This window comes from Camelus bactrianus, chromosome 13 (genome assembly GCF_048773025.1).
Source record: "Camelus bactrianus isolate YW-2024 breed Bactrian camel chromosome 13, ASM4877302v1, whole genome shotgun sequence".
NCBI classification, from domain to species: Eukaryota; Metazoa; Chordata; class Mammalia; order Artiodactyla; family Camelidae; genus Camelus; species Camelus bactrianus.
Genome location: NC_133551.1, coordinates 33610077 through 33637665, shown reverse-complemented (window position 1 = coordinate 33637665; position 27589 = coordinate 33610077). Strand labels below are relative to the sequence as shown.

Below are 27589 nucleotides of genomic sequence, written 5' to 3'. Positions count from 1 at the left end.
CCGGGGGGACGACCAGCTGATCTGGGGTTCATGATGGATAGAAAGCCAAGTGATGCCAGGAAGGGGGTGATAAGCTTCAGTAAAAAAGAACTAATGGTTTGGAATTTGAAGCAAAGACCTAGCGTAAGTCCTGTAGGACATGTAGGCTTTAGGATCAGAAAGGTGTCCATTTTGAATCCACTAACTCTTCAGTTTCCTCTAAATAGGAGTCGTAGCTCCTTTCTTCCAAGATTGCTGTGAGGCTTAGATGTGGCTTAACATTTAATAAAAAAGGTGGATTGCAAATGTTAAGCATTAAATAAATGAAATTTTATTACTTTCATTATAATAACTTAGTCTTGAAGTCAGAGGATGATAAAATTCCTTTTAAAACCCCGAAGTGCAGTGGTTTTCCAGGTGACAGCTGAGGTGATGGTGACATGGCTAGGTCACTCTCCCTATTCTTATTTTACTCCAAACTTAAAACATTTGACACTTCAGACCGTTATATTATTAAAGCAGACACATTAAAATCAATATATTCTGATGTCACTAGAATCAGTGTCACAAGGTTCTAAATAAAAACATTAAGCAGATGTGCTTTCTACTTCATTAAATTACACCAAATGCCAGGCATGAAATATGGCAAGCTTTTTTTTTTTTTTTAATGGTGGTGCAGGGGATTAAGTCCAGGACTTCGTGCTTGCTAACTACCACTGAGCTATTTCCCTCCCCACAAAGCAAGCTTTTTTTTTTTTGATTGTTTGTTTTAACTTACCCTCATCTTAAGATGCTAACTATCTCAGGGATCATTATAACTAGACAACCTCCCTGTCTGTTTGAAGCGTATCGGCACTACGGATCTCGGATGCAGACCGGGCACAAGTGCTGAGTTTGTGGTTTGTACTACAAGATTGGGGTCCCAACAAATCTAAAGGTTAATCTGATTCCTTTATAGGATCAGCAGGGCAGGAAAGTTCTAAGCAAATTGTTTAAGCTTTTATACATTGTAATGTCCTACTTATCTGGAACATTTTTTGATTTTTCAATTCTTCGAAACATGATCCCCCAAACTGTCCTTAAGTAAAGTACTCATCCTGGGGTCTGTGCAATAAAGACCTATGCTTTATTACTCAGTTAGAAAACCAACATACATGGTCCTAGTATAGAACATACAGTTCTGATTGAATTTAGTCTTGCTTTTAACGTAAATTATTAAATGCTACAAGGAGCCAAAGCAAGAGAGAGCATATCAGAACAGATACCTTCCTACAGTAAAAGTTTGAGGAGGAGACAAAATTTAAGGAAATAAATATTGAAGGAGAAACTCTCTTGGAGGGGGAAATTCATTTGGAGGGGGAAACACAGAGTGAGGGGTGAGTTCTGTAGGAGCGGGAAACACAGAGTGAGGGGTGAGTTCTGTTGGAGCGGGAAACACAGAGTGAGGGGTGAGTTCTGTTGGAGGGGGAAACACAGAGTGAGGGGTGAGTTCTGTTGGAGCGGGAAACACTGAGTGAGGGGTGAGTTCTGTTGGAGCGGGAAACACTGAGTGAGGGGTGAGTTCTGTTGGAGCGGGAAACACTGAGTGAGGGGTGAGTTCTGTTGGAGCGGGAAACACAGAGTGAGGGGTGAGTTCTGTTGGAGGGGGAAACACTGAGTGAGGGGAAATTGCATTGGGAGGAGGAACCACATTTGGAGGGGGAAACATGCTTATTGGTTCTTCCACTGCTTCAAAGGTCTCTGTCTGTTCCTTAGGCTTGAAGGATAAGGCTTCTCCATCCTTCATTTCAAAAGTCTCATCCTCTTCCTCCTCTTCCTCCTCCAAAGCAGTGTCTTCCCTTTCCTCAGGCAGAGAGATTTCCTCTTCCTCTTCCTTTAAGCCATTGTCCTCCCTCTCCTCAGGTGGAGAGATTTCTTCTTCCTCTTCCTTTGGGTCAGTGTCCTTCCTTTCCTCAAGTAGAGAAATTTCTTGTTCCTCTTTCTTTGGGTCTTTGTCCTCCCTCTCCTCAGGTAGACAGATTTCCTCTTTCTCTTCCTTTGGGTCAGCGGCTCCCCTCTGCTCAGGTAGGCACTTATTAAATGTTTGATCATAACAAGATTGGGGAGATGTGAGAAAACAAAGTACTTCCGTTAAGTGTCTGGTGAGAGTCTAAACCGGTACAGCCACGTGGCAGCTTAGGAAGAGCAGTTAATTTGCCGTGTGTGTACCCATCACCCAGCAGTTCCATTTCTAGGTACCCACCTCAAAGAACCACTCTGAGTAATGTGAAAAGCCAGGCCATAGGCTAGGATCCAGTTGGAGCTGGCCCTAGCTGGGTCCAAGGACTCCAGACCCCACAGCTCTTGATAAATGACACTTTCAAGTTGCACAGACGTTAGTACCCATCATTTAAGGACCTCAAAACCTCTCTTCCTTACCCAGGAAGCCCTGCTGATTCCCTCTCCTCTCTCCACTTAGAATGGCATGTGTTCACATCTGCCTCCCACACTGCAGGACGGCAGTGGCACTCCTGCTTGTTGGAGGGCAGGGAACACATGCGTTTCCCCTGGTGTCCTCCGCTCCCATCCCTGTCCTCAGAACCTGCCACAGAAGTTTGTACCCAGGAGTTCAAGATCTACTTAAAAAAAAAAATGAACCAACTTCCCATTAGCTTGTTTGACTTCCCTCTTCCTCAAACACAGAAATAAACCTGTCCCAGCCTTACCTCCATGCGGTAGTCCCTGGTGTTGCTGGGCGAAGAGCACTTCATTCAGGGTGGAGCCAAGACTCACAGACCATGACTTCTCTCCTCGAACTTGTACCCAGCTGAGCACACACACCCTTCAGAGATCAGATTATCTCCTTTCACCAGTCAGTCCCTGGAAAGACCAATCAACTCTGAGACAGGATGGTTGGTGCAAATGCCTTGAGGCTGTAAAGTCATCCTGGGGGTGATGGGTTTGTCTCCTTGTTTTCCTGCAAAAGACCAACCTATCAGAGAAAATCCTTCACATTTCCACCCAGTCCCTTGTGATCCACTCCTACAAAATAGGCAGGAGCCTGGTCAGCCCCAGGGATCATAGGTGCGTCCCTAGGATTTAATATTGTCAGTTGTTGGGAGGCCCATTTATTCCAGAGTTGGGGATGAGCAAGAGACCTTCAGATTTTACAGCGATGTGAGTTTTTCTGTAAGATGCTGCTGTAGAATGTTTTTAGATTTTCTAGCTAGAGAAATACTTAAAATTTACCCAATTAGAACCATGACTTTGGCTTCACAGTTTATATGGATGATTCCATGGACTCCTGAAGGTTTATTCTCTTTCTAAAAGTTAAAAAGCTTTCCTCCTAGAACATCCATGGGGTGTCTACCTTCCACACCCCGAGCCCTCTCCCTGTAGACCGGGGGGGTGGGGGGAGGGGTGCTTCCCCCCCACCCCGTCTTTTGCCAAGCGCACGCCATGAAGATCTCCCTCTCTACCTACATCTGCTTGTTTGACCTTCCGCCTCTCTTTCTTCCCGGCTCCACGTCTAGACTGTGCTTCATTATATGTGGTGTGAGGCATGATACCTGGTGTAGGGGTCCAAGACCAGGTCGGTACCCTCTCACCAGGTGATTGCCAACACCATTTACCATTAAAAGCACAGGATTCTAGAGTGAAAATGACATGGATATGAATCCTTCGCTCTGTAGCTGACTTTGGGAAGTTACTTAGCCTCTCTGCTCCAGGTTCCTCTGTCTACAATATGCGAGTAATAATAGTAGCTACCTCTGTAGGGACACAGAAGGGTGCTTAGCAGAGATAAAGTGCCCAGTTTATATTCAGTACCATGGTGCTGTTATATGTTGAATAAATGAGGCAGGAAGGAAAGGAGCTGGTTGCCATCAAATATCAGCTTTTGAAGGTATCCTTGACTTTCTTCCTCAGCTCCATGACGAATGGTCTGGCTCACGGTCAGCTGAGAGAGTACATGTCACTACATCCTGAATCGACAGGTTTCAAGTCTCTCTTTGAGTAGGGGTGCTCACGTCCTAACAAACTGAGCCATTCCATTCTGTAACTGCCTTAATTATTAGATTTTTATCTTTTTTTCTTAAAAGACTCAAAACCAGTCTCCTTATAACTTCTATCAGTCTCACTCTGTTCTGTGGAAATTCAGAAACTTGAACCCCATACACCCTTTTCCTTAGGAAGGTTTTGGGTTCATTCACTTATTCCTTCTACAGATACTCATTAGGCAGTTGTGTGCTGGGACCTTCACATTGAGAGCTGTCCTTATCCCCATGAATCCTTGGCTGGGTGGGAAAGACAGTTAACAGTCACACAAGTATGTATCATGATAACTTGTGAGAAATACTCAGAGTGCTACGGAGAGGAAAACAGGAGAAATTAAACGCAAGTAGTCAAAGAAGGCTTGTGTAATGGAAGTGGCTTTTAAGCTGATGCCAGGCCTACCAGCTTGGCAGCAGAGGGGTAATTCCAAGCAGAGAACTGCAGAATGTGGGATGGAGTGGAGGATATAGATGGGATTAGAGGGGTAGGCTAGGGAAGGAGATTTGTGTATATAATTAGGGAGTCTTAGTTTTATTCCAGGTGCAAAGAGAGACCACTAAAAGCTTTTAAGTAGGGGAGGGACCCTATCCATTTTATGTTTAAAAAGATAACTGGCTGTTGTATAGAAGAGAGATTAGAAAGTGAGGGGGAATTCCAGTTAAAAGGCAGTTGATGATGGATTAAATTAGGAGGGTCACCATAGAGATGGAAAGTAAACAGATCTGAGAAGTATTTGGGAGGTAGAATCCAGAGGTTTTGGTGGTAGATTACACATGGCAGGTGAGAGAGGGGGTATTAATTTGATATTCAGAATACGCACCAATGTTGTCAGCATCTTAGCTTCCTTTCCAGTTGGACGGCCACCAGCCAGCAATGGAGTACTTTCAATAACATGCCTAGTGGGTTTCTAATTAGGCAGCTGAACGTGCCATCTACTAAGAAGACGAAAACTAAAGGGAAAATGAATTGAAGGGATTTGGTTGTTGGATCAAGAGTTTGAATTTGGTTGTGTTAATTTTAATAAAGGTTTTGAGATATTAAAATCCAGCTCTTGAGTTGGCAGTTGGATGTAACAGACTAAGCTGGGAGTCATCAGCATGTTGGAATCGAAAGCTGTGGGAATACATATGCTAAGATGTGAGTGTGCAAGTGGGGAGTGGGCCCCAGCTGCCGGAGGAAAGCCAGAGAGTGGGTCATGACGTCTGGGCTGGGCAATAGGGATGGCAGCTGGAATGGAGCGGGCTTTTGAAGATGGTGTGGGCTAAGAGTAGATAGGATTACATAGGTCACATAGGGCACATGCAAAGATGACTCCACTACACTTGTTGGGGAGGAGAGAGAGAAAAAAAAAAAAAAAACTAGTGGTAAGTGGAGGGGAGAATGTCATTTTCCTCTTTGTATCTTATCCTAAATATTTCCCCAATTCATTCATTCTTTACATGATAGTATTTCCAGAAGAATCTGTAACTTATGCATAGCAGTGTTTTCTCCCCAAATAGGATGCTTCATCCAAAATGTGTTCTGATCCAGCCAGGGCTGGGACTCAGGCTGGCCTGTGGCTTTCCTTGTTCTAAGTACTCTACAAACAGATGCAACTAAGTTACCTATTTAGGCAGTCTCATCCTTTGTTGGCTTATTCTGAAACTGCAATCAAATCACACTCTTTTGCACTGTCGTCACGCTAAGACCCTTCACTTGGTACTTGTTCATAGTTTTTGGGGTTTTTTAAAACTAATTTATTGTTACTTACTTATTTATGTATTTAGCAAGGGGGAGGTAACTAGGTTTTATTGCTTATTTTTAGAGGAGGTACTGGGGATTGAACCCAGGACTTCGTGCTTGCTAAGCATGAGCTCTACCACTTGAGCTATACCCTCCCCCTGGTACTTGTGCACTGTTATAACCTAGAACCGATCGTCAGAAGCAGGGGTAGCCCAGGAATTCTTGAGAAAGAAGCTCTGATAACTTGTTGAGGTGGAAGACAACTCCAGGATAAGCCGACAAGCCTTTTTATGATTCCCATTTAAGAGATGAGGAAGCTGAGACTCAAGCTCAGTGTCATTTAAACGGCAAAAACGGAACTTCATTCTATGTACTAGAGCTGCAGCCATATTTCTTAATGCTTTGGAACATTTTTTGCAGAATAGAAATATAAGTGAATGTTTAAACATCGTTATTCTATACTTTCGTTTTGGACCATCTAAAAAGCAAATCGTAGGGAGTCAGAGATATTCTTTCTTTCATCCACTAAATATTAATTGAACACCCACTATATGCCAGACACGTTCTACACAAGGGGGATGCAGTAGTGAATAAAACAGGCAAACTTCATACCCTCACATTCTAATATGAAGTGATAAGATAAATAAGGTAAAATATATACAATTAACCAGATATTAATGGTAGTAAGAAGGAAACATAAAACAGGCAAGGGAAATATTGTTAAACAAAATCCAACTGAATAAGTTTGAAGAGCTTTTTGGCTTTATTCAGTGATGCAGGAAGTGGGCAAGTAGAGTGGTGCTCCAAGGAGCCAGTCTAGGTGGAAGGCTTTTATAGGGAGAAGGAGGGCGAGGAGGAAGTTGAAAGAGTGGGTTATTTCAGGCAAGGTCACGGCCCCTTAGGGGAAGGCAGGGAGTCTCATCAAGCAGATCACCTCACTAGTGCTGATGGAGACCTTCCAGACTGATTGGTTTAAAATTCCACTCCTAGGAGGGGCTGAACAGCAGTTAGGTTAGGTTAGGTATTAAGTCCTGGTGGAGCTCAGCATATATGACTCCTTTTGGGGCCTGTTTCTTTTCTTTCTTTCTTTTTAATTAATTGTTTAATTGAAGTGTATTTGATTTACAATGTTAAATTGCTTTCAGATGTACAACATAGTGCTTCAGTGTTTTTATAGAGTACACTTCATTTGAAGTTACTATATAACATTGGCCATACTCCCTGTGCCGTGCATTACCTCTTTGTATCTTATTTATTTTATATCTAGTAATTTGTATCTTAACCCCTTCCTTATCTTGCCCCTTTCTCCACCCCTCTCCCCACTGGTAACCGCTAGTTTGTTCTCTGTATCTATGAGTGTGTTTCTGTTTTGCTATATTCATTTGTTTTAATTTTTAGATCCCATATATAAGTGAAAGCATACAGTATTTGTTTTTCTCTGTCTGACTTACTTCACTAAGCACAATACCCTCCAGATCCATCTGTTGCAAATGGCAAAATTTCTTTTATATATATATATTCTGTTGTGTATATATACCATATCTTCTTTATCCATTCATCTCATGATGGACATTTAATGTTCCATACTGTTTTCCATTTTGCACCAATTTACATTTCCACCAACAGTGTACTGAGGTTCCCTTTTCTCCACATCCTTGCCAATTTATTATTTGTGATCTTTTTAACAATAGCCATTCTGACAGGTGTGAGGTGATATCTCGTGGTTTTGATTTGCTTTTCTCTGGTAATTAGTGATTTTGAGCATCTTTTCTTGTGCCTGTGGCCATCTGTATGTCTTCTTTGGAAAAATATCTATTCAGGTCTCCTGCCCATGTTTTATTCAGGTGGTTTTTTTTTTTTTGATATTGAGTTATATGAGTTTTTATATATTTTGGGTATTAACCCCTTATCAGATGTATCACTTGCAAATATCTTTTCCCATTTAGTAGGTTTTTTTGTTTTGTTTTGTTGATGGTTTCCCTCGCTGTGCAAAAACTTTTAACTTTATTTTCCATTTGTTTATTTTTGCTTTTGTTTTCCTTGCCTGAGGAGACAGATCTAAAAAAAACATTGCTAAGATTGATGTCAAAGAGTGTACTGCTTATGTTTTTTTCTAGGAGTTTTGTGATTTCTAGTCTTACATTTAGGTCTTTAGCCCATTTTGAGTTTTTGTATATGGTATGAAGAATGTTCTAATTTCATTCTTTTCCATGTACCGGTCCAGTTTCCCCAACACCGCTTATTGAAGATGCTATCTCTTCTCCATTGTGTATTTTGCCTCCATTGTAGTAGATTAATTGATCATAAGTACATGGGTTCACTTCTGGGCTTTCTGTTCTCTACCACTGATCTGTGTGTCGGTTTTTGTGCCAGGGCCCTGTTGTTTCTTTTTGAACAATATGAAATGTTAGGCTGAGGTGTTGGTGTGGAAATTTTAAGTAGAGTAGCCAAGGAAGGTGACTTTACAGTAAAGAGCTGAGGGAAGTGAAGGCGCTCACCCTGCAGATTATGAACGCCCAGCATTCCAGGCAGAATGTTGCAAGGCACCGAGATGGAGATGTCTCTGGCATGTTAGAGGAACAGCCAGGAGGCCAGCGTGGCAGGAACAGAGTGAAAACAGAGGAGAATGTTAGGAGATGAGGGCAGAGACCTAACTGGGCAGATCATCTACAGATGGTCTTAGAGGTCATCGTAAGAACTTTAGCATGTGATCCAGAGGAGCCCAGATTTCTTTTGGACAATTTTAAGCAGAAGAGTATATTGCAACAGGACCATTCTAGCTGCTGTAGACCCAAGTGGGGAGGCTATTGTAAAACTCCACGCAAGAGATGGTTTTGTAGAAAGACCAACAGAATGTTATGAGGATTGAATTTGGGTTATGAAAGAATAGCGAAGGATAGCACCAGGGTATTTGCTGAAACCTAAAGAATGAAGTTGCATTACCTGAGATGAGGAAGGCTAGGGAGCAAAGGTGGAGGCAGGGGAGTGGCTCAGTGCTGAACATGTTAGGTTTGAGATACCTGCTGGACATCTCATGAGGGCTGTCAAATTGGTGATTGGATATATAGGTCTAGAGTTAAGAAAGAGGTGGTGCTGGAGAGTCAGGAATTAGCATTACACAGCTGATATTTAAATTCATAAGGAGACAACTAAGGGGGTGTTGAGATGGAAGGATAAGAAGCTCAAGGAGTGAGCCTGGGGCACTCCAACAGAAGTTTGGGGGATCTGAAGGAATGGCCAGAAGGGAGAAAGAAAGCTAGTAAAGCATAGTGTCATGAAAATCAAATGAAGGAAATAGTTTAAGAGAAAGAATAATCCATTGTGTCAAATGCTGCAGGTCAGTTAAATAAGATGAGACTGAGAACTGACCGCTGGTTATAGTATGGTTTCTCTAATGCTCCCCGACTTGTAACGGACTGTCTTGTTCTGACTTCTCCCCCAGGTTGTAGCAGACACCAACATAAGCGCCATAGCCACTCAGCTTGAGAACATGTCCACGGGCTACCACCTTGGTTCGCCCACTGCTGAGCACCATTCAGAAGACACGGAGTGAGTATTCTAGACGCAGGGTGCCTCTCAGGTGTGTGGGCAAAGCTCAGTGAGACCTTTTCCAGATCGTAGAGTGTGCTCTCTACAGGAGAGGAATGGGAAAGTGCACATTACCTTTTCTAATTCCCAGAGAATCTCCAGGAAAGCACCAGGGTTTCCCTGCTTCTCACAAGGCTTTGTTAACAGACTGTTGCCGCAGGGCCCGCACACACTGCATCTGGCCACCTTGACCGGTGCCTGGAAGAAACCGCAGAGTTACAGCCCAGGTGCACACTGCTTTATTATGCAAGAAACCAGGTTTCCTCAGTTTCCTAAGCTAAAATCGTGTTCTGAGGTTAAATCTTCTTGTCACACTTGCTGGCATTCTTGATTAAAACCAGTCATTGCAGTTAAGGTTGCTCATTAAAACAGTGCTTCTCAAACTAGGATGTCCATAAGAATAATCTAAAGAGCATATTTTTAAATGCTGATTCCTTTGGCCCCGTTCTCAGAGATTCCGAGTCGGTGGTCTGCAGCGCGTTCTCCAGGGAAATGCTGCAGATGAGCTGAGGACCACGCTTTGAGAAAGGCTGCCCAGAGTTAGTCTTCTCAGTCCCACCAGTGCCTGGTCGCTAGCAGGCACTCAATAAATGTTTGCTGACTCATCTGAATGGTTTATTGGAAGGATCTGATGATCATAGCCATGCCCAACATATTCCTGGTAATTCGTGAATTTACATGACAGCCTTGAGTTTGTTTTTCTGGAGGAAAGAGTATTAAACTAGGCTCATTTTACTTTTTCTCATTATGAAAGTAATGAGTGCATGCTATTAAAATGTGAAAAGTAAATGGAAATATAACATTTTCAAGCTACAGTGGCCTTTTCTTTTCAAAAAAAAAAAAATCATGATCCTATGTGAAGCATAGTGTACACTTAGCATACTTGGATGTGTCCATGGAAATACAGAGCTACCTTGCCATCTTGGGTCCTTTCCACAGCTCCTGGCAGGCTGGGAACCATTAGTATAAAAGAATTTTAAAATTATTTATAATCCAACCACTGTTAACATTTGGAGATTTTTTTTTAACCAGTCTTCCATATGAAAGTAAATTAAGACTAATAAAGTGTGAGATAAATGGAGGCAAACTCCATCTCATGTTGCCAGTTGAGTGGAGCTGCATTCCTCCCCTCCCCCAGAAAACACGGCTCTGAGTGTGATTAGGCACAATTATGAAGGTCTCTAATGATTTGGTGGCCCCCAGAGGGTAGCTCTAAAACAGTGGTTTTGGACATCGAGGTTCCCACTTCAGTATCCTTAGAAATGGGGACTATGTTTGAAAGAGGAGACATGAATCAAGTTCATGTCTAGCCAGTGGGCTATCACAGAGAGTGCTTGTAAGGCCACAAAGTAATGAAAGGCAGAGCCTTATCCATGACGTCACTCCATTCAGCCGTAGGGGGTAATTCATCATTATTTCAGCAGATATTTATCGAGTGCCTTCCTAAGGCTAGACGCTGCACAAGTGCTGGGTCCTGAGGATTCAAACTTAGAAACGTAGGGAAAGGCACTGCCCCAGTCCTCATGAAACTGCCAGAGAATTGGAAAAACACATCCATAGATTCATGGCTATAAAAGAGTTGATAAGTGTAGGAGAGCTAAGTTCAGTAAGAGAGAGAAATAAGCACAGGGCCCTGTGAAACCACGGAAGAGAGGCATAACTCAATCTGGGAGAGGCACTCATACTTGAGTTTTAAAGTATTGGAAAAAGCAGGAGTGGCATTTGAAACATAGCATAGACATTCGGCAAGTACTGTGGATGCTTGCTATAAACAGCCAGTAGGTACATCAGCAAACAACTGGTATCAGTGTAAACCGGCTGAATCAAGCCTAAAATAAGCCGGGCGAAATTAAGGAGGCAGAGGGGGAAGAATATTCTAGTCAGACAGAACAGCATATTCAAAGGTTGCTCATACCCCAGTTTTGCAAATTTCTCTAAATGCGCAAATGGCCGAGCTTATATCAGATGGCTCTGCCTCTCGGACATGCATGCTGCCGCAAGACAGGTGACCCTGCCAGGATACGCATATGAGCTTCCTGCAAGTAAGACGAAGGGTCAGGGGTACCAGAGTTCCTCCAGGTTTTACCCTTCAGACAGCCACATTTGGGAATAAGAAATTGGCATTAGTTGCTTAGCTTTAACTACTTAAGCCCACACGGGTAATTTAACTTTCAGCCATGTTGTTTCTGAGAGAGATGACTTCCACACTGTACGAAGCTTTGAAAATCAAAATGATACATTTGGAACAGATTGTCTTCATCCATTTTGCTTCACCTTGGTTTCTCTCCTCTCTCCTGGCTTTCAGTTCTCATTTACACAGTCATGATGCTGAAGTTACGACAGGCACCGTGCTTGGTGCTGGGAATGCTCAGAGGACAAAAACTTAAGGAGTTCATAGTCTGATAGAGGAGAAAGAGGGTTTAGGAACCATGATACAATATGACAAATGCCATGTGGAAATCTGGACCAAGTGCAAAGGGAGCACAGAGAAGGCTGAAGCTAATGCTTCCAGGGGAGTTAGGAAAGCATCACGTTGGAGATGGAGTGCGTTTTGAAGAATGAGTTCCTACCCTCAGAGCAAGTGAGGGATCAGGAGCCGTGAGGATATTCCAGCAGAACAAGAGCGGCCGCGGACAGAGCTCTCGGGCAGTTGTCACCTGTTCTGTTCGGAAGTCCACCTGCAGACTGCGGTGTACCGCAAGCTCGGGTGATGCCCCCTCCAGCTCCATGCACATTCTTCAAGGGTGTACAGACAGTTCTGTTCAGCTTTAAACAGTAAGTTTAAAAGTTAAAAACTAAGCAAATAGAAGGGTGCTTTGACAACTTCAGCATCATGACTTTATTTTTAGTTAAAAAACAGTGGGTTTTTATCAAAGAGAAACCCCTAAAACATCAAGAATATTGGCATGAAATGGGTAATTTAAAAATAAGTTTCTAGATTGGTCTCTTGACAGTTTGATCGGATAAACTGACCTTCATCGTTTCGCAGTATGAAAGTCTCTCTCAAATCTGTGTTCTTCCATGAAAATGAAATTCCCTCTCAATATCTATTCTTGAATTAAACAGCGTGCATTGTGTTTTCAGAACACCTCCACCTAAGATTATTACTTTGGAGAAAGGCTCTGAAGGATTGGGGTTTAGTATTGTAGGGGGTTATGGAAGTCCCCATGGAGACCTGCCAATTTATGTCAAGACTATATTTGCAAAGGTATTTTTTTCCTTTTTATTGTACTTATTTTTTCTTTTTTTTTTTTTTTTTAATAAAACCTAGGTGAGATTTTTTTTTTTTTAAGTGCTTTGCTTTGCTCTTCTTTGGGCTAAACCTTAAATACGTGCATGCATGCTTATTTCATTTTCATCTTACAGAAAATTCCCGCACCAGACGAGTGAACAAAGAGTTCTTTTATAATAGTGGAATCACAGGAAATGTAAATTTCTTTGGACCCTATTACAAAAGTAGATGTCAACAGATTTTAGAGAGTGTCTTCTTCAGCAACCAGTATTAGGAGCATACCACACTCTTAGGAAGAGCTTTGGCCCTGGAAGTATTCTCCTGGGCTGGCACAAATATTGGACTTTCTCCTTTAAGAAAAGACAGCAGAGGGCTATGGCATAAAGCTTTGTACCAGCCACAGATCAGTGCAGCATCCTTGACTGCCCATCACCAAAACCTCAGGACGCTTTAGCTGAAGGTAATTTCTCTCTTCCAATAGTCTGCCAAGTACTTGCAGAATCAGCCCATGAGTTAGACTAAGACTGGATAATGGTGTTTTTCAGGAAGTAAATATTCTAGTTCCTCCTGCTTAGTACACTGGTCATGGTGTACATTTCTTACTGCTGCCTTTAGATGGATCTTAGATAAGCTTTTGATTTCATCATTAAAGCTGGAATTTAAATCTATTATAAACTTTCTAAATCTCTGAAAATTATTTAGCATTGATATTACAACTTTTTAATATCATTTGTTTATTAATTGATCTGATTGCCTCCTAGTGCTTTATTTCCCTAAGGAAATAAAGGTCTTCAAAAGAAATAGCTTCTTTCTCTTTTTAGAAAGCTATGTGATACACTGCGTACAAGTTTGCTTTTACCTTGCAGATCTTATCATCTGTTAATTGGGCTTAATCGTGACCTGACATAATCCTGAAGTCATTTGGCACTTGCTTTTGGCACACATTAGACAGCTGCAGATTTATGTATCTGTTTCCATCTTGCTGGGGTGCCTAAGGAGAAATGTTATTCCCAAACACACATCTGTTAACCTGGTGATAGACAAAAGGGGAGAGGGAAGGCAGATCAGAAACTTTCTGGATAACAGTGCTGCCCCAGTCTAATAGTTCCCACGGTGGATAAACTGCTTACAGACCCTCTTTCTCCTAAGATAACATCGTAAGTAGCTGTGATGATTCTTTGTAGGGGAGGGGGCATTGTTATACTTTGCATTTAAAAGAGCCAGCTCTGTAGATAAGGACAGTGGAAAGGCTGCAAAGTGAACCCCCACCTTTTACCAAGCTCTGCCTGCCTGCCTTTGCTTCTGGGAAGCCCCTCCAGAATGTGTGGAATCACCAGCTCACTTGATAACTGTGGGTAGATCCGCTAGGGTCCAGAGAGAGGACTGGGTAGCTTCTAAGGCCTTTTGCCCTGGGGCCCAGAGTTGAGCAGGCTGCAGCCGCTGTCCCCACCTACACAGTCACAGACACTGGTGGGACCAGCCAGGCTCGGTCTCTCAGGTCACCAGAGCACACGTTGCTGGCAGATTTTTGAAAAGAAACTACCATCAAATCACAGTGGGACGAGAGTAGTGGGAATAATGAATGGACTGAGGCGCACACAGTATGCCCTTTTCGAAGGTCCCCTTCAACACTGAAAGTGCTCATTGAGGAAGCACCTTTGTAGGTAGTACCATGGTAGTAAATATTGAGTACCCTTGGTATGTTTTATTTTTTAAGGACTGGACCTTCTTGGTAACGTGAGGCACACCTGAAAAATGAAAAACTCTGAATAGAAAAAGAGAAAATTTCCAAAGTCCTAGCTAGTGACTTAGATAGTCCAGTCTCAATAAAAGAATATTCCAATGCAGATAATTGTCATTGTTATTCACATAGTTCCATAGTTTATTATAAGAAGACTTTGATGACTTTTTCTCTCTTTTTATTTGTTAGAGTGAACCAGTTGTATCATAATGTATAAGTTTTCTGTAGAGAAATCAGTAAACCAAAAACTAGCAAAGGAGTTCTTTTAATGGTGAAGTCTTTCTACAGCAAATTCTGACGCTAAGCTAAAGATTTCCCCCGTAGGCATTTTGAAGATCTAAGAACTATAGCTACATGTTTTCCTTTTTTTTTTTTTTTTTAAACAGTGAATATATATCCTTTAAAACATTTATCTCTGATGCAGGTTTCTGGATCTCAGATGTCCACAAGGTGTGGATTATTATGTGACCTTTTTGGTGTCCTGAGCATCTTTTAATTGTTCTCTTGCTCAACTAAGAAGTGATTCATTTGGCCCATCCAGGTCTTTTTTCCCCTCCAGAAATAGGAAGCCTCACAGGCACTTCAGGGGTGTAGGATTTGTGAGACTTAGTCGATCTGTGTAACAGGCTGGAACCTTCAAAATCACAGCCAACTTTAGGTCTTAGTCCCTTCAGCAGCCAGATTTTACCAAAAACCAACAAGAGATTGGCCTAAAGACTTCAACAGCCCGGGAAAGTGAGGGAGCAGTGTTTTGGAGCCTGTGAAATCTGAACACATGAGTTTGATCATCATTCGAGTTTCAGCTGATTACGCTACCACCATTGTTAAGTTAATACTGTGTGCCAGACACTTCGTCCTTAGAACAGGCCGACAGGTGGAGAACGGAGCCTGTTTTGCAGCATCAGGGAAGGTGAAGTGACCAAGCTGGGACACGGCATGTGGGTAAGGCCACGCTCCCCAGCTAGATGGAGGTCTGTCTGGGGACCCCTTGTTTCTTCCTTCCCTTTGTTTAGTGCACGAACGCCACACTGATAAAGCAGGAGAGGAGATGCGGGTCAGTGTAATTATCAAGGAAGCAAGGCAATGCCTGAGATGGTGTGCGCATCTTAGAAAGTTGCAAAATCATCTTTTTTTGCATTAGTGAAAATAAAAACTTGACCTTAATGTCCTTTTAAAAAAAACTAGTTACATAGGTATCTGAGGTTTCCTGAAACCCTTAAATCTCAGTCTGTAAAATGTATTAAAAATCAAGGTAGCCAAGCCATTCTGATTTTATTCATTAGAGTTAGTTGTTTAATCCTGTCTTTAGTGCAGTGAACAACTTTCTTAAAAGAAAAAAAAAGATTTGAATAAAGCTGCAAATTACTTAATCTTGGTATTTTCCCCCCAGTGTAGTCCTGGCTGTGAGTACTCTTTTTCACACGTCTATACATGAATTCCACCCTTTTCGTGGTTTTGAAATTCTAGATAATTCACCCACCACTCAGGACCTCCACACTGTGTGCGGGACACAGGTCTCTGGAGCGTTAGTACCTCTTGGCTTGGCTCCTGTGTGAGTCAGTCTGGGGCCAGGTGCCTGTGGGCCTTGATTAATTTCCCCAGTAGCCTGACGTCATTCAGAGGACTCTTTTTGGCACTAACTTTTCAAGGGATTCTCACAGTTACCCTGACAGATAGAAAAAGCTTCCTGTGAATCATTTTCTAGATTTTTCCTTTCCTTAGCTGTCCAAAGTATATCCAGTAATATCATGGCATTTTTAGATACTCAGCTTAAAAAAATGAAAAAAAAAAGCCCAAGTTTCACTTGCTTTGTGCCATTCTGAGGAGCCATGCATGACTGAGTATGTGATGAAAGTAGTCATTTAGAAACCTGTTTAGTTGGATCAAAGATAAAGTTGAAGCTTTTGAATAAGATATTGCACAATTTTAGAGATGCTCCACTTTTGTGTATTTATATATAGAACAGCTTTATTGAGATATAATTCACATACCATACAGTTTACCCATTTAGAGGCTACAGTTACTTTTTGACGAATTACCACAGTGCTGCTAGCTTTATCATACAATGGGAGCCCTATATAATGATGGTGTTGACAACAAAACTAACACCAGATTCAGTTCTGCCTTTGTTTGTTGCATATTCATGAATATGACATGATATGACATTCAGATTCCATTGAGTGCTGAATATTGAAATAAGGTCCTACTTGATTAAAAGAAATGGGAATGTCACTACATTTCTACTAGTATGTTATGTAAACAATGCATAATTATGGTTATTATACAACCATTATTCAAGTAACATATCCTACATTTTTCTTAATCTTCTTAATTTAAAAACATTACCTAGAAATGACTTTAACTGGTAGTTTATAAGATTATTCTTTTAATATGCACATCATAGTATTTCTGTTATATGAATAGTAATTGTATCACCCTGGATTAAACTGGAATGTTTCTTGTTTATAGGGAGCAGCTGCAGATGACGGCCAATTGAAGCGAGGTGATCAGATTTTAGCTGTTAATGGCGAGACTCTGGAAGGTGTTACTCATGAGCAAGCTGTGGCCATTCTAAAACGCCAGAGAGGGACTGTAGTCTTAACTGTGCTGTCATGAGCCTTGGGCCCTGAACACAAGATAGATGCTGTAGAATATCCATAGGAAGACGAAGTTCTGAAAGAGGATGAAAAACAGCCTCAACTAAAATCCACCTTCATTCTTACCGACTTACCCTCTCCGCACAGGAGACATGGCCCAAGTTTCATGTCAATTTCCCAAGTCAGCAATCTAGTATTTCCCAGCATCTGTCACCTCTTGTTGAGGTTAATTTCTAACAGCTGAATGAGTCTTACCCGTTTTGCATTTAACATCAATGTCTGTCAACTGGTAGTAAGTGGTTCTGATTATATTTGCTGAGCTGAAGTTAACAGCCTCTCATTCCTTGTGTCCTTCTCCCATCCCTACTCATACAAAGGCTGAGCAGCATCCTTGGAGCTCATCTGATGAACAGAAACAAATGTTAAGCAACTTGTCATCTCACTCATGATTTACTTTTGCTAATTGTCTCTTCAAATACGCCAGAAAACATTAGCGGTGTAATTAACTTACCAGTGAGCCCCATGATGAAATACCAAATTCTCCTGTGGGAAATTACTGTGCTCTCTTCTGTACGACTTACCATCAAATAAGTCTCAAATTCATTTCTCTGCATAGATCTTTATAAGCTAGTCATTGGTGATTATGATGAGTCAATTTGCAGACTGTAATCTAAAAATTCTGAACGGCTTTCTAATTGTTTTCTTAGCTACATAAATGCATACCACTGAGCAAATGCACCTTATTCTCAGTGGGAACAATTAGCATCCATGTTCTGAATTCTAACAATGCTAAATCATGCTCAAGTCTGGGAAGGTCATCTAGAGTTAAGGCATCTCCGTAGGCAGACGTCATCCCCACCCCTCAGGATGCACATGAGGAGGTAGAAGCCCCAGAACCACACTGCAGAGATCAGCAAGTTTTGCATAAAGTCAGCCGAGGTCCGGGTGGCCTTAGCCTTGTGCAAAGTACAGTGACAAATTTGAGTACCCCTCCTCTTGGCTCCGTACCGGTCAGTCCAGCAGCACAGACTGTAGGAACATAGATGGAGCAACACGCTCAGCCACAAAGTGATTGAGCAAATGAACTGAGCCTGGGAATCAGTGAAGGCTCCTTGGCTAATGTTTCCTGTTCTCCAGGGAGCTTCCTGTTTCCTGAAGTTTGCATGCTAAGAAAGCAACTACAGCAGAAAATACAGGAATACCTTTAAAGTCGGTTGGGAGCATTCTTATCCAGGTATTGCAGGAAAAAGAGGGAGATGCTTACAAGTGAATGTTATAGGTTCTTATGTAAAAAATGCCACAAAAGATAGAGTACCAGGATTAGTCCTAGAAGTAGTTCAGCGTTATTTAACTGAAACACAGTGCTGCAGGTGGTTCACACAATTATCGAAATGTAATGGGCTCTAATTTAAAATGTTATTTAATAAGTATAGATTTTAATTGAGAACTATCTTGGAATAGATGTAATCACAAAGTGCATTAACTCTTGTTGGAATATTTTGTGGTTATTCCAAAGTATAAGAGTGCCTAAATTTTATGTTGAAAATCTCTTTCATGACTGGTATTAAGTTTTCTGAAATCACACATGGCTTTTGAAATTTCTAATGTATCCCAAGATACGCAGTGTTGTTAGATCTTATCTTTCAATGCATGAGATCCTGTCAGACTCAGAACATTCTATGTTAATTGTATCTGCAAGAACACCTCAAGCAGCCAAGAAGAAATGAAGCCCAAATAAAACTTGAGAATGCACCTTAAAAAAAAATGTGTAGGTATCTAGATATCTAGATATATATACAGACACACATTTGAAATGTGATTCTGCTTGATTGGATGGAATGGCCATTAAATGCACATTTTGAAATAATAAATCATTGTGTTTATTTACACACTATCCTTTTGCTACTAAAAGTCTATTGATAAAGGAATTGTAATGCTTTATACTCCTTGCTGCAGTAAATTGATAAAACTAGTGCTTCTCCTAACTGGCCCTGTCTCTGCTTGCATGACTAATAATTAACTGACTTCCCAAAAACATTTTTTTTTCATCAGAACTTACCAACAAGCTAAGAGGACAGAAGATGGGAATTTGTGACAGGAGTCATTCTCTCATCGCCACATAGATTGTTATAGCCTCGTCATTTGGGCCGTTTAAGCATAGTAATGATATCACTAGAGTTAGCATGAGAGAGAAGTCAACCAGGAGAGAGAAAACTGCTGAATGTTTGTGTGCTTAAGATGTTTCCAAAGATTCTAAATAAATGTAGCTGCCAAGGAGCAAGTGGAGTTTTATTATATACAAAAAAAAGTTTAATTTCTGATTCTGATTTTGTTTTTTCAACAGTTCTTTTGTTCCTTAATAGGAAAAAAAAAATCCAACTTTTCACAAGGTTTTCTGGTGTCCTGTTAAAATCTGGAATCCATTAATGGCTGTCTCATGTTCATTGCCAGCTATGTTTTCAGGCATTAGAAAAGATCCTTCACAAAGGAGCCGGTATAAGAGTCCAGAAGGTGAGTCTTGGCATCACAATGCCAGAGTCTGAATCCTGACTCAGTAGCCATGTGACTTTTTCCAAGTTATTTCTTCAGTTAGAAAGGGAGTGAGGGGGTTTCAAAGCACAATAATGAGTAAACCCAAGTCGAAGCCTTAGTCTTGTGCTTGGCTCCTAGCAAGCACTACATAAATAAATAGTAGCAATAAACCTCTTGACCCATCTATGGAGGTGGTCTGAAATTAGGCACTTATGCTGGTGACTAGTGGTTTCAATCAGTAATGCCTTTAAAAAATGTTTCTTTCTAGGGGGGAATAATTAGGTTTATTTATTTATTTCTAATGGAGGTACTGGGGATTGAACCCAGGACCTTGTGCATACTAAACACACACGCTACCACTGAGCTATACCCTGCCCGCCCTTAAAAGATAATATTTCTGAGGATGGCTTAGTTTTGAATTGTTGCTCAAAATCAGATAGCAAAGTGTGTAACTGATTCTAATGCTGTGAGCTTGAGGAACTAGACCCTGTGTCATCAAAAAGCCACAGCCAAGCTGAAACTAAGGCTCGCCACGGGATGTACCTGGGATAGGGAGCAATACCAACTCCATACGCCTGCCGCCCTCCTCCAGAACCAGGCAAGGCACCTCAGTCACCATCAATCTTTGGCAAGGAATTTTAACCTGATATACACCTTAATTCCAGGAATTTGGAATTGTAAACTGCTGTTTCTGTTAACCCAGCCACTCCCTTTCTTCCCTTCTTCACACCCAGCCACTGTCAAAGAAGTCAGCCCCCCCCCCCCAACCAGATGATAAGCTTTGAAAACAGGGACTATGTTGCATCCATCTTCATGTTAATTCCACCCAATGTGCTTTTCATTTCCTTCCTCGTGTTGATGTTTTCTTTTACACTGGAGGTCAGCAAGTTTTCATGTGAAGAACCGGATAGCAAATACTTTAGCCTTTTCAGTCCTCTGCAATCTTTGTCATAACTACTCAGCTCTGCCATTGGAGCGTGGGTACAGCAATAGACAGTACATAAATGAGCAAGCTGGCTGTGTTCCAATAAAGCTTTATTTACAAACACAGGCAGTGGGACAAGTTTGGCCCACAGGCTGTACTCTGCCCCTGCTTTATACACTTGAATATATTCTAAGGTTTGTAGTAGTTAAGATCCTTATCTGCTATATTCCATTTTCGATATCCCTGAAGCTCTTTCTATTGCTTATCTTTCCTGATTAAGGTTGGGTCTTATTTTTTGGCTTCTTTGCATGTCTGATAATTTTTTATTGAATGCCCAGCATTGTAAACTTTACATTGTTGGGTGATGGATTCCTTTGCATTCCTTTAAATAGCAGTGGGCTGTTCTGGCATTCAGTCATGTTGCTTGTGATCACTTTGATCCTTTCAAGTCTTGTTTTTAGGCTTTCTTAGGGTAGGTCTCATGCAGCCCTTCAGGCTAGTTTTGTCCCACTATTAAGGCATTATTCTGAAATTTCTACCCAATGCTCATAAATTATGAGGTCTTTTCACTCTAGCAAGTAGAAACTATTCATAGCCCAGGCTGAACTGCAGGTGGTCCTTTCCTGGCCTTGAGGAGTTCCCTCTCATGCACGTGCAGATCAGTATGCCAGTCACGACTTAAGGGGGCCCCTCTGCAGGGCTCTGTAGCTCTCACTCTGCAGCTCCCTCCTGGCCAGCGCCCTGCCTTACCTCTTCCCCATCTTGGCAGCCCCGAGCTTTGATCTCCCTCCGCTCCTCAGGGAGTCTCTCTGGTTCCCATTTCCTGGGCCTTGTGGCCTGGATACTGCCTGCTGGCAGTAAACTGGGGCACTTGCAGACCTTTCCTTGGCTCCCTCCTTTTGAACATTAAAATCCTGTGATGCCTGTTGTCCGACGTCTGAAAACTGGTTTCATGTATTATGTACACTTTTCTAGTTGTTTCCTACAGCAGGTGGGCAACTCCCATAGCACTTAATTCATGGACGGAAGCAAAAGTCCTTTATCCTTGATCGAATCAAAGGTTTTAAGATGATGGGAATTGATTTCTCACAATATGACAATTTGATTTTCTGCAAGCATTTTGCACTTAGAGAAGCACAGTCCCAGAGAAGGCCCCTTGGTTCCTCCCGGCGTCTGGAACTGACAGCCCATTTGGCTCAGATCTTGGGATCCTTCTCCACCCCCCGTCCCCAGCCACACCTGTGCAGGTGGCCCGAGGAGGAGACCCTTTTCCAGGAACACTTTATCAGGATCAAAACTACCACCGTCTTGCCTTAGGAGATGGAGTCACATCACCTTTTCTTACAGTGTTGATTTTCAAACTTTATAAGCAATTGAAATTGCCCTCAATTTTATACTTGGTTTGTACTTCTATTTTTCTATTAAAGTCTGGATAGTGAGACTTTTTTGAACACAATTTTAAATTTAGGTGATAGTTTCAGTTTTATGTCAGCCTAGTGCAAATGTGAAATTTTTGACAGCTTGACTCTCAATCTGCAGATTCTCTATATTTAAGTAAAGATGAAAAAAGAAACATTTCACTGTCTACATAACACCACGATAAACTGAAATTTGGAAGAGTAACGTGTGTGTGTGTGTGTGTAAAAGACTTTAACCCCCACTTGTTCTGGGCAGCGCTTCCATTTCCAGTCACTTTAAGGAGCAAGAAGTTGCTGTGGTCTTGGGTCTCTAAGATGTTGCTGTCAAGTGTCAGGACCCATGCTGGGCAAAGTTACATAGGAGAAAAATATTTTCTGATCCTCTTTCTAGAATCAGATTTTGGAAATGTTGGCAGCCTTGGAATTGGAGACTGTCCTGCTCACCACAAAGCCACTCTCATCTCACAGGTGGGAGAAACGTGCCAGAGGGAGTAAGCCGCTTGCCCAGTCACCCAGCTGACTGGCAGGCAGAAGAGCCTCCAGTAAACCTCAGTGGGAATTCGTCAGTTTAGCCAGCTACTGTAGAGCACCCACACATGGCTTCTGAATTAGCCCCAAACTTTTAAAGCTTATTTCAGTTCTCCCTAACTTAGCTCCACAACACAAGGCACTTACAAGACAGAAATAAGGGCTAGGAAACAAATTAAAATAGAGATATCCTTTGGATGTTGACAAAGAAGACCCCGTCTGTCGACTCCCCATATGGCTCTGCATTCTGGGAGGAATTCCCACAGCAGGACATGCTGGACACCCTCATGGTTTAGACAGTCATTCAAGGCAGCCATGGCTGATGACAGGTGCAGTGTCACCTACCCCTCCCGCCTGATGTCCTCACTGGGCACCTGTCCAGCTCTCCTCTCCTGGGAGAGCAAAAGAAATGGTGATGGAGGAAGGGGTACCAGCCATTCAACTCCAGAAACTTCTTTTATTTCCCTGGGAACTTCAGGATAGCTGTTTGCAAACAGGTTACAGTGCTACCCACCCTCCCCCATACCTTAGGGGCTAAGATTCATTTGTTCTTAAAGACTGGGAGCAGAAATTTCCTGTCTGACATCATATTAAGGTTCTCTAGAGAAACAGAACAAATGGGGGGTGGGTGTGTGTGTAGAGAGATTATAAGGAACTGGCTCCTCCAATTATGGCAAGTCCAACATCTGCAGTGTGGGCTGGCAGGCTCACAACCCAGCGGCGTTGATGGTGCAAACAAGCCCGAAGGCTGTCTGCAGGAGGATGTCCTCTTGCTCAGAGAGGCCAATCATTTTGTTTAATTCAGGCCTTCAACTGATTGGATAAGGACCTCCCACATTACAGAGAGCAATCTGCTAACTCAGAGTCTACAGATTTAAATGTTAGTCTCATCCAAAAACACCCTGAGTTGACACATAGCATTAACTATTTACAGACATTATGGGACATTGAACTGCAACTCCTCTAGGGGTGGCCTTGCCTTAAGGTAAGCACAGAAGTGTTCTTGGTCCTTGTTCTCAACCCTTTCCCAGCCTCTTGCCCCCTCTGGTGTCCACGAATGTGGTGCTATCACCATCACCACTGTCACCTCCCCAGGTCGCCAGGGGCAGACAGCTGAGATCTTCCTTCTGCCATCCCACCACCAGGGACCCCTAGGTATTTATACCTAATCAGGTGGCTTCTCATTGCACTCAGGGTAAAGTCCAAGCTCAGCATGTTTTTGAGGCACTTCATGATTTAGCTTCCATCTTAATCTCCAGCAATGGTATTAACACTGGTGTCACCAAATACTTCCCAGGAGAAGCCAAGCTCTCTCGCCCGGAGGCCTTTGCACACATAGCACGGAGGGCAATGCTTCTCGAGGTTTAACCACTGACAGGCGTCAGCAGCATCACCCGGGAGAGATGCAAATGGCCCTGGACCACCTGAATCAGAATCTCTGGGGTGAGGCCCAGCAACCTGTGTTTTAATAGGATCTCCAGTTGATCTGATACACAGTGAAGTTAGAGGACCACAGGGCTGGAGCATTCACTTTCCTTTTCCTCCTGGTCTGTGGTCAGTTATAATTGCCAAGTTCTTTTCAGCGAATACCTCCAAATGCTAGAGGCGGACAGGAAGACAGGCTTCCTCCCTCACCGCCCTACCCTCTGAGGCACAGCAAGTCCGATTGGTTCAGCCACTTGCATAAACACCAGCAGGCAGCAGAGCACAGCACAAGACGCAGCCCTCACCTGTCCACAAAGCTCTGCCAGCCGCCCTGCCTTTTTAGGTTCCTAACATTGGCTGTACACTAAAATCATCTGGGGATAATTTAAATGCCCAATGCTGGGGATACACCCCAGACCAATTAAATGGGAACTGGGGGAAGAAAGGGTGAGAGCCAAGACTTTTATTAAAATCTCCCCAGGGGATTCTAATGTGCAGACACGGTTGAGAACAATTGTTTTAGTGCCTCCCACAAACACCTGGCTTGAAAAGTTTCAGACCCAGGCAATTGCAACAACATTCAGGCTTTCTGTCCCACCAGTTAGATCCTTCCTGAGGAAGGGGTGGAGGTGGGAGGGGACAGGCAGAACTGAGAGTTCCAGACCTGGAAGTCTCCCCCGCAGGGGCTGGCCTTTAGCTCATCAGGCCCTGTTTAAGCAAGGGGGAAGGGGGTGCCTCTTCCATCCTCCTCCCAGTGACAGATCTTGTACACATTCACTCCACTAACTTAAAAATTTCGCTAAGGTAATGCGCCCTTTGTGTCATTTTAGATGGTGATGTTTGAAGCCACCTCGAGAGTGTATCGTCTTTGAATTGCTAATTACCCATCTTTGGACATCTGATTCCTGCTTGGGGTACAACTTCAGTTGTAGAGTAGGGCAGAGGAAAGCTAGTTTCTGTGCTCATCACACTAAGTATATTATGATAGTTAAAGGGGCTATAAAGTCTTCTTTGAAAAGTCGCTTCCTCAGGGAGCCTTCCCTGACCTCACAGACCTGGATTTGTCTCTCCTCTGCTTGGGGTCACCCTGAGCTTCCCCTATCATGCAATTATGGGAGATCTGTTAACATGTCTTGTTTTCACGTCAAATTCAGAATACCTTAAGGACAGAAACAGTGTCTTCCTTACTTGTACCCCCAGCACCTAGCAGAGTGCCTGGTACAAAATAAACGTTCAAATATTTGTTGAACTGAAATATCTGGGCCAGGAACAGTGCCAGATACAATTTTTAAAAAAAAAATCCCTCTGGGATTTACTTTGAAATGGATTTTTTAAAAGATGGATTCATGGATGAATAGGTAGACGGGTATGTGGACAGCTGTGTGATAAAACAAGTCTAGAAAAATGTTAATGTCAGAATCTTGGCAGTGGATGTTCTCCATGAAAGTTTTCTACTTTGCTGTATGTTTGAAATTTTGCATAATAAAATACCGGGGAGCGAGGGAACGATGGATCTTCACAATCCTTCAGGATATGGTTTTATTCTCCCCACGGTTTACAAAAGGTGGAAATGAAGACTCAAATAAATCAGAAGTCAAGGTCACACGATGAGGGGAAGGCAGGATTCACACTGTCTCTGCCAAACCACCTCCCCTCAGCTCTCGGACACAGACTCCCTATCTGGCTGACAAATTGAAGGCGGACCCCAGGACCAGATAGCCCAGTTCGGACCCATGAATTAAACCGGAATGTTTTGTTTCCACGACTGGGAAGGCCACAACCCGCTTGTTTCAAACCATGGCAAAGGGTGGGGATGCGGCTCCTTATTCCCCTTAGGGGGCTGGAAGACCCCCTCCTCCGCCCCCCGCATTTATTACTGAATAGCCTGACTGTTCAGTGGACAATTTCCTTACCTGAAAACCCCCCCGCAGCCGCAGGGCAGGCTTCACGGAGCCATTATGTGTGATCGTTTGACAAGACAAAGATGCATCAATTAAATCTGGCTTCAAGATCAGAGCTGGGCATCAAGGGCTCGTTTGAAATACCACTGTGACTTCCCTCGCACAGCCTCGGAGTTTTATGTCCATAATTGAAATATAATTACTCCTTCTTTCAAACCGTTCCTTCATCGCTGGTTTTCTAGTGCAGCTGAGGATCCTAAACAGGGAGGTTTGCCAGGCTTTTGATTTGCCGCACGCTGGTGAGGACAGGACATGTGCTTCACTGGCAGCTTGATTCTCTTTCAGCTGCAGAGGCTAGAAACGAAACCCTGGCTCAGGGCCACGCGCACCCAAACTTGCTCCCTTCCGATTCTGTGCGCGCCCCAGCCAGCGGCAGCCTGCGATACAGAAGACAGCCGCGCGAGGGCGCACGAGAGTTGCTGCGAGTTCCGGGAGTCTCTGCTGCACCGGGCAGGCACAGGGGATGAACATTTCGCTGAGTCTTCAGTAAGTGGAAGGGTCCAAGGAGCCCGGTATGAGCTCACCCCTTCCACATCTCAAGACACCAGGTCACATTGCTTATTGTTGCGGGGTTATTATGAGTGTTTTTAGAGCTGGAAGAGGAGGCGAGTGTAAATTACGCTGAAAAAGGACTGTGATTTAAGCTAGTTGAACTCTGGTGGAAGCTCCTTTCTGGATCCCCTGTGATCCCTCCAGAACTGTTCGCCCCCAGGCTTCTTCATCTCGGTAAACAGCTTCACACCCACCTCGCCGGCCAAGTCAAAACCCGTAGAATCACCCTAGCAGCTAAGCCACCCACCAGAACTGTTGGCCCTGCTCCTAATGCATGTCTGTAGGGTGTCCACTTTGCTCCATCTCCAGAGCCACCAGCCTGGTCCAGACCACCGTCATGCTGTGCCTGGAACTACTTCTAACTGCTTTCCCAGTTTTCAGTCTCTCAACCGTCAATTCATACTCCAGAGAATTAGAGTCGAATGATGTTCTTGAGATGTTAATAGGACCTTGTGACCTCTTCCACACCCCCTGCTTCAAACCCTTCACTGACCTTAGATAAATTCCTCTTTTTTTTTTTTTAACATGGCCTAGAATAATCTGTTCTTACCCATGTCTCCCTTGCAGTTGTAACCTCTCTTTCAGTTCCTCTTGCTCTAAGCTCCTGACCCCAGGACATGCACTCAAGCTCTTCCTCCTATTTTTGTGCCAACTCATCCTCTCCCTTCAACTCCAGACTTGGTATCTCCTTAGCAAGGTCATTCATGAGGCCACCGTAACCTAATGCCCCTGCCTCATCCTGTTATTATTATTTGTATTTTAGTACCTGGTTCTTTGCCTTCATTACACTTACGACAGTATGCAATTGTGTATTCATTTGTGTTTTGTTTACTGTATGGCTCCCACTAGATTGCAAGTGTAAAACAAAGAATGTTGCCCACTCTCCAGTTCTACAAGGATCAAGTCATGAGCCACTGCAGTTGCTGACCAGCAGGGGTTCAGGGCGAAGAACAGGATGAGGCACTCTGGGCTTTGGAAACAAGCCCTTAGAAAGTTATATTTCAGGAAAAAAATTTTTATGACATTTTAATGAATTCTTGTATCTCCCCATACATACAAAAGCATTAAAATCATTATCTGAGACACCTGTCCCTCGTGACTAGCAGTAACTTTTTGCCAAGATGGATGCACAATGGCACGTGTTCCCTAGCCAAAATCAGATTTATACTGGCCTCTCCACCAACCTCCTTGGAGCAGTTCCTCAGAGCTATCTGAGGGGCCAATTCCGAGGCTACAGTCCTCAGTAATGTCCCAGAATAAAGCTGAAATTCGCAACTCTTATGTTGTGTGTTTTTAAGTTGGCACAAATATCATGAAGAGAGGGACCATGACTATCTTTTTCACCACTGTATATCCA

General features: G+C 42.9%; 2 protein-coding genes across 9 annotated transcripts in view; one reads left to right on the top strand and one right to left on the bottom strand.

Annotated features, from left to right (window-relative positions):
- The window catches only part of PATJ (PATJ crumbs cell polarity complex component), a 291813-nt gene extending 272645 nt beyond the window's left edge, over positions 1-19168 (top strand). For 6 of the 8 annotated variants that reach the window (XM_074376367.1, XM_074376369.1, XM_074376370.1 and 3 more), the window contains 3 exons: positions 9176-9282; positions 12406-12529; positions 16764-19168. In XM_074376367.1, coding sequence (XP_074232468.1) covers positions 9176-9282; positions 12406-12529; positions 16764-16910 — 378 coding nt within the window. In that variant the 3' untranslated portion in view covers positions 16911-19168. The other 2 variants (XM_074376372.1, XM_074376371.1) reach the window with 2 other exon arrangements.
- L1TD1 (LINE1 type transposase domain containing 1) lies at positions 1161-2690 on the bottom strand. Its single transcript, XM_074377799.1, has 3 exons — positions 2685-2690; positions 1690-2128; positions 1161-1470 (listed from the first exon to the last, which is right to left on the bottom strand). The coding sequence occupies exons 1-3, from the start codon at positions 2688-2690 to the stop codon at positions 1280-1282; spliced, it is 636 nt and encodes a 211-aa protein (XP_074233900.1). The 3' UTR covers positions 1161-1279.
- Positions 19169-27589: the final 8421 nt, after the last annotated feature.